Source organism: Manduca sexta, unplaced genomic scaffold (genome assembly GCF_014839805.1).
Source record: "Manduca sexta isolate Smith_Timp_Sample1 unplaced genomic scaffold, JHU_Msex_v1.0 HiC_scaffold_571, whole genome shotgun sequence".
Lineage (NCBI taxonomy): Eukaryota > Metazoa > Arthropoda > Insecta > Lepidoptera > Sphingidae > Manduca > Manduca sexta.
The window spans coordinates 1-6,022 of record NW_023595376.1 but is presented as its reverse complement, the minus strand read 5'-3'; the positions used below and the strand labels follow the sequence as shown (position 1 = coordinate 6,022).

Below are 6,022 nucleotides of genomic sequence, written 5' to 3'. Positions count from 1 at the left end.
CGATTATATCGATCATTTATACAAAAATCGATTTTATTCAACATAGGGGTTATTTTTATTCGGAAAAATATTTAGAGGGACCCTTATTCCGGAAAATCTTTCACACGGGCGGATCCGATAGTAGTTTAATATGGAGAGAGTTTGAGGCTCCCGGATGGATAAAGAGAGAAGAACGCTACTTTTTATATGTATGATTCATAAATATTTTGTACGACAGAAAAATAAATGTTCGCATAATATACCTATATTATGCTCTGCTATCTGTACGAAGACAGGGCGGGTCGCTAATATAGAATCTAAATAAAAAAAGTAAATCAATATGAATTAAAAACTAAAACAAGAACTTTTTTCGTAGACGACTTGATCTATAATCAATTTAGTTCTAAAACTAACTACTTATTTATTTGAGACGCATCCACTGCTCGATTAAATATTATTATAATAATTAAAGAACATATCGCCTCACAAATCGAATATTTTAAAATGTTTCAATAATTAATTATCGGTAATTAGATTTATCGTTTTGTCGAACCGGTACATCTCTATACTCAATTAGTTGTAAACATGTCGGCGACTTTGACTTTAAGTCGTTACAATACTTTTATATATTCATTTTGGATGTAGCAGCTTGTCCGTTTTATACACATATTTGCAAATAATATAAAAAAATACATAAATAATTATGGTGCTAGTCACACCTTTGTTGGTTCTGGGGCCGTTTTCGACAATGTCCTTTACAATTTTATTACATTATAGATGATGCCTTTTTTTCTAAGGTTATATACTTTGCTATGTATCTATATATTGTCTTAAATATCAAAATTCGCCTTTCGGTCACCGTTATTCTAAATTTCGCTGCTGACCGGCATTTTGTGGGTATGATTATGTATTTGAAAAGCGTTGAATGTAGGTTGATAATAATCGTTTAAATATTATATATTTTTATGGAAAACAGTACTTACTTAGCATAATAGAAAGTCCTATTTTAAGTGCAGATACTAAGAATACGTAAAATACAATTACAATCATTTCATGTCACGTATTTGCATCATCCACAAAAGTTTTCAATTAATGTGTTGTAATCTAGTAGGTTCAACGAAAATCTTATTATAGTTAACGATATTTTATAGTTATTGAAAGGAATAGCCATAAAAATGCAGGAAACAATTTAAAATGTTTTTGAACATCAAAATAAAATTAGTAAATGTTTGAGTGAGTACTTAATAATTTGCGATTAAAGAACTTCGTAAGTGAGTTGTGTATTGTACACCAATGAGTTTGTGGGGCGTAGGATCGGCACAGGACGCCTTTCCGTCCCCACAATGAGTGCTGGATTGCGTGAGGGGAAGTGGCAATGCCAATTAATAAGGCCCGGGAGGTTTTTATAACGTATATTCACTATTCACACGTAAAAAGATACAATGATCCGGCGGACACACAGTAGCGGCGTACGTTTCGCAGTGCGGCGTGAGCGGTGCAGTATGCACGTCGCTCTCTCCTTTTCTTGCACTGTTTTTCCTGGCTGGAACACTTCAGGGCTTCTTGTTTTCTTCCTTTTCTTGACTCGAACTGAACTTGCTGGAACTCGAACTGCCGAATGCCAAAATTGCATTCGCTTATATATAACCCGGCTATCCCGTAGGGAGAGCCGCCAAAAATAGAGCCTTTTTGCAGCCTCATTTTCACTTCCTAGCTATCACTATTTTATAAATAAAAGTTGGACCTCTGGAGTCCCCTATGTGAAATTTACACGGTTTTATAGATAAATCAATTACCTATAACTATACATAAAAATAATACGCCTATGTGCGATACGAAAAAGTTACAATAACAAAACACAAGAAATTTGTCTACAGACGACGCACAAAGGCCTTAAAAACGCTATTTACTTTGATATGAACTTATATACAATACCCATGTTTACGGCATGGGGTAGGCAAAAGCAAAAACTATATCTACGTAAAGTTTCTACACTGTCACTTCAATATCTCGGTCGTGAGATCGCTTTATAACGCACTACTAAAAAACAGTCACACACACGTGCGCGGGCGCATTGTCCGTCCCTCTCTGGGTGTGTCGTTTCGCTCGACACACCTACTGCGCATGCGTGAATGCGCTGTCTCGCTCTTTTCGTGTGTGCGTCCTGCACATTCTCCGCCGTGTATCGCCCAGCGTCCAGGGGCGATACATTATGTAGACGTGCAGGACGTGCTCGCCGCCGATTGCGGCGCCGCCTCTTCGTTGTCGCTGCCTCGTCGCTCGGGTGCCGCAGGGTGCAGGAGGACGATTTTCTTCACGGGGCGTCGTAGCACGCCTCCCCGCGTGGCTACGTCCACTGTGCGCGTCACGCCGTCAGGTCCCGGATGCGTAGCACAGATGCGGCCACGCACCCAAGTGTTTCGTGGGAGCGTCCCGTCCACGATGCGCACGACGTCGCCGATGTGTAGCTCTGGTCCCTTGCTGCGGGGCTCCCGCCGGTTGCGGAGCTCGGGAAGGTACTCTCGTAACCAGCGGGTCCAGAAAGCGTCGGCCAGCTGCTGCGACGCTCGAAGGTCGGCATGTGTGCCGTAGCCGTGTTCGGCTGGAAAATTAGGTGCGGCGAGTGGGCCCTGACAGCCCAACAGAAAGTGGTTAGGCGTCAGGGCCTCCGGATCTTCGGGGTTCACCGACACATGAGTCAGTGGGCGGCTGTTGACTGTGAACTCCACCTCGGCGAGTAGCGTCGACAGCGTCTCTTCATGTGGCCTCTGCTCGTGAAGCACCGTCGTCAGCGCGGTCTTGACCGACCGCACGAGCCGTTCCCAGGCGCCACCCATGAATGGTGCGCCCGGAGGGATGAAACGCCATCTAATCGCCCTCCGCGACGCCTCTTGTTCGGCGCCAGCGAGGAGGGTGTTGCGCAGTTCCTTTTCTGCGCCGTGGAAGTTTGTCCCGTTGTCGGACCAGATCTCGGCGGGGCTCCCGCGGCGTGCTGTCATGCGCCGCAGAGCCATGATCGCTCCTTGTGTACTCAGGGAGTGCACCACTTCGAGATGCACCGCCCGCACTGTTAGGCATGTGAAGAGAGCGACATACCTTTTTTGACTACTCCGGCCCACGGTGACTGTGAGCGGGCCGAAATAGTCCAAACCGGTGTATGTAAACGGCCGGTGATGATGCGCCAGTCGGCAGGGAGGCAAGTCTCCCGTTATCGGTTGCGGTGGAGTGGCCGCCCTCTGGCGGCACTTGAAGCAGCTCCTGACCACCGCCTTGACCGTCGGGCGCAGTCGAATGACCCATTTGTGCTGCCGACAGTAATTGACGACGCTCTCCACGCCTGCATGGTGGAGTTGTGTGTGGACATGTTCCACCCACAGTTTCGTTGCCCGATGTTCGCCATCGACGATCGGAGGGTTCTTTGTTGCGGCGCTTACTCCCGTGGCGGCTGAAATTCTGCTGTCGAGGCAAATGAGTTCGTTAATAAATGTTATACTCAAAGCGTACAACCTGCTTTCTTTTGACACGGGTTTTCCTTTTTCGAGCGAGCGTAGTTCTTCCTCGAAGGCGGCCTCCTGACTCGCCTTTATGATTATGCGCTCGGCCTCTTCTTGCAACTCGGCTGGGAGCGTCACAAATCGCTCCTCCGGTGCTTGTACGACTCGTTTCGCCGCATTTTCGCGGCTTCGTTGCGCCTCCAATCCGGATTCTCGCTTGCGGCCGCCTTGGTCCTCTTGTAATGGACCGTGTTGACGCGTCGTTTGAAGTGTTGTACTGCTTGTAGTACGCGGGCGGCAGCTCTAACGTAGCGATTCCAATTTGAGAATCGATTCACGTCGGGCAGGACTTCCTTGTACTGTTTCTCCCGACGCTCTGTAATAGTGTTCACTCTTTCCTCACCCGTGTCGGTGCTCAGCTGTGTTTCCTCCGCAGGCCATAGTTCGGGCGGGTCGCGGAGGAACTCTGGTCCGTTGAACCACCTGTGTTCCCGCGTGAAGTTGTCGGGAACGTCGCGCGTAGCGTCGTCGGCAACGTTGTAGCGTGTAGGCACCCATCTCCATTGATTCGCCTGTGTGTTTTCTTCTATCGCGGCGATTCGATGCGCTACGTAGGGCTTGTACGACCTGGCTCCCGTTCTGATCCAGCACAGTGTTGTCTTGCTGTCGGTCCAGTAGGTCGTGGATTCTGGCTGCCTGGAGTGCTCCTGTGTCACACTCGCAGCCATCCGTGCGCCGAGTACAGCTGCCTGTAGTTCAAGCCGTGGTATGGAGGTTAATTTGAGTGGAGCTACCTTTGCCTTGGCCGCCAGTAACGTGACTGTGACTCGTCCGTCGTCGTCCTCGGCGCGCCAGTAGAGCGCGGTCGCGTAGGCTGACTCGCTGGCGTCGGTGAACACGTGGAGTTGGAGTTTTCTCGCTCGGGAGTAGCCGGGATAGCAGCGCGGCACTGTTACGCCGCTGAGTTGCTTCAAATGGGTGAGCCAGTTCACCCAGGCGGCGGACAGTTCGTCGTCGATCGGGTCGTCCCAATCGGTGCCGCGTCGCCACACCTCCTGTAATAGCTGTTTAGCCCGCACAGTTATCGGCGACACCAACCCTAGGGATCAAACAACGACATTACTATTTTCAATGCTTCTCTCTTCGTGGGTGCTTCTCGCCTCAGTAGGTTCGACGGTATGCGGGCCAAGTCTAGGTTGAACGCCAACCTGTCTTCTTGCGGCCTCCAAATAAGGCCTAGGACTCGTTCAGTCCTTTCTATTTCCACCGCTTCGGTTGCATTGGGCGATTCGCCGAGCGCCTTCAACACCGCGGGCGAGTTACTCGTCCACTTCCTTAATTCAAAGTGAGCTTCTCTGTGTATGTTACGCACCTGAGTAGCGATTGTTATCGCCCTGTGTTCATCTTCATAGCTGTCGAGGTAGTCGTCCATGTAGTGTTTCTTCTTGATCGCCTCGACAGCCTCAGGATGCGTGTGTCGGTGTCTCCGCGTTGCGATTCATGACGTATATCGCCGTCGCAGGAGAGCACGATGCGCCAAAGATTAATACCTTCATTCGGTACACCTCTGGCGGCCGGCTATCTCGGCGGTTTCCCCGCCAGAGGTAGCGCAGTGCGTCGCGATCTTCCTCGCGTAGTCCCACCTGCATGAACATCTCCGTGATGTCCGCTGTTACAGCGACGGGATGTTCCCGGAATCTTAATAACACTGCAGGAAGAGGCTGTAACAAATCCGGCCCTGTTAATAGATTCTCATTCAAAGTCGTACCTTTTGTTTTGGCTGCTGCGTCGTGTACAACTCGCAATTTGTCGGGCTTTAGAGCGTTTACGACTGCGAAATGCGGCAAGTACCACGTCCTTGTAGCGTGGGACGTGCGCGGCGCTATTTCCGCGTAGCCCTTCTTGACTAGGGCCTCCATTTGCTCTTCATACCTTTCTTTAAGGTCGGGATTCTTGTCCAACTTGTTTTCTATGTTGTGCAGCCTTTTCAGCGTGTTTTCATAGTTATTCGGCAATTCCACGCTGTCCGATTTCCACAACAGGGCCGTCTGATATCTTCCCTCCGGCGATCTCTCCGTATGTTCGTTCAGTATCTTGAGCGCCTCTCGCCGGGGTCGTTCTTGGGCCTGCGGGGTCTATAAACAGGTTGTCGGATGTTATAAAATCTCGCAAAGTTCCTCTGTGCGTTCGTCGGTCGTGGTTTGACCGACGAAATTCACTCTGTGTCCCAGAGTCCGAGTCCGGCTTCCATGTATCACCCAACCGAGCGGCGTGAGTGATGCGACCGGTTGATGTCTCCTACCTGACCGTGTTTTCGTGGCGAGGAGGAGATGCCAGTTATCCTGGCCTATGAGGATTCGGGGTTTCGCCTCTTCCGCTCGTTTAGCGGACAGTAGGCCCTTCAGGTGTCCGCAATCCCGTATCGCCTCGTCTGGGATGCTGCGCCGCCAACTGGAGATTGTCGACGGTGCGTGCTTCGATGCGAAGTCGTCCCCGGCTTCCTTCAATGTTAAACTTGACGCGCCGAGAATTGTTGCGTGTCTTCCTCT

At 49.7% G+C, this 6,022-nt stretch overlaps 1 protein-coding gene across 1 annotated transcript; it reads right to left on the bottom strand.

Annotated features, from left to right (window-relative positions):
* Positions 1–2,189: 2,189 nt before the first annotated feature.
* On the bottom strand, positions 2,190–5,974 carry LOC119193483 (the record flags this gene model as incomplete). The annotated part of the gene is made up of 5 exons (XM_037447089.1): positions 2,190–3,598; positions 3,691–4,572; positions 4,656–4,935; positions 5,024–5,456; positions 5,781–5,974. Coding segments are annotated over 5 exons (3,198 nt in total), but the record flags the coding sequence as incomplete, so codon positions are not given.
* Between the last annotated feature and the right edge of the window lie 48 nt (positions 5,975–6,022).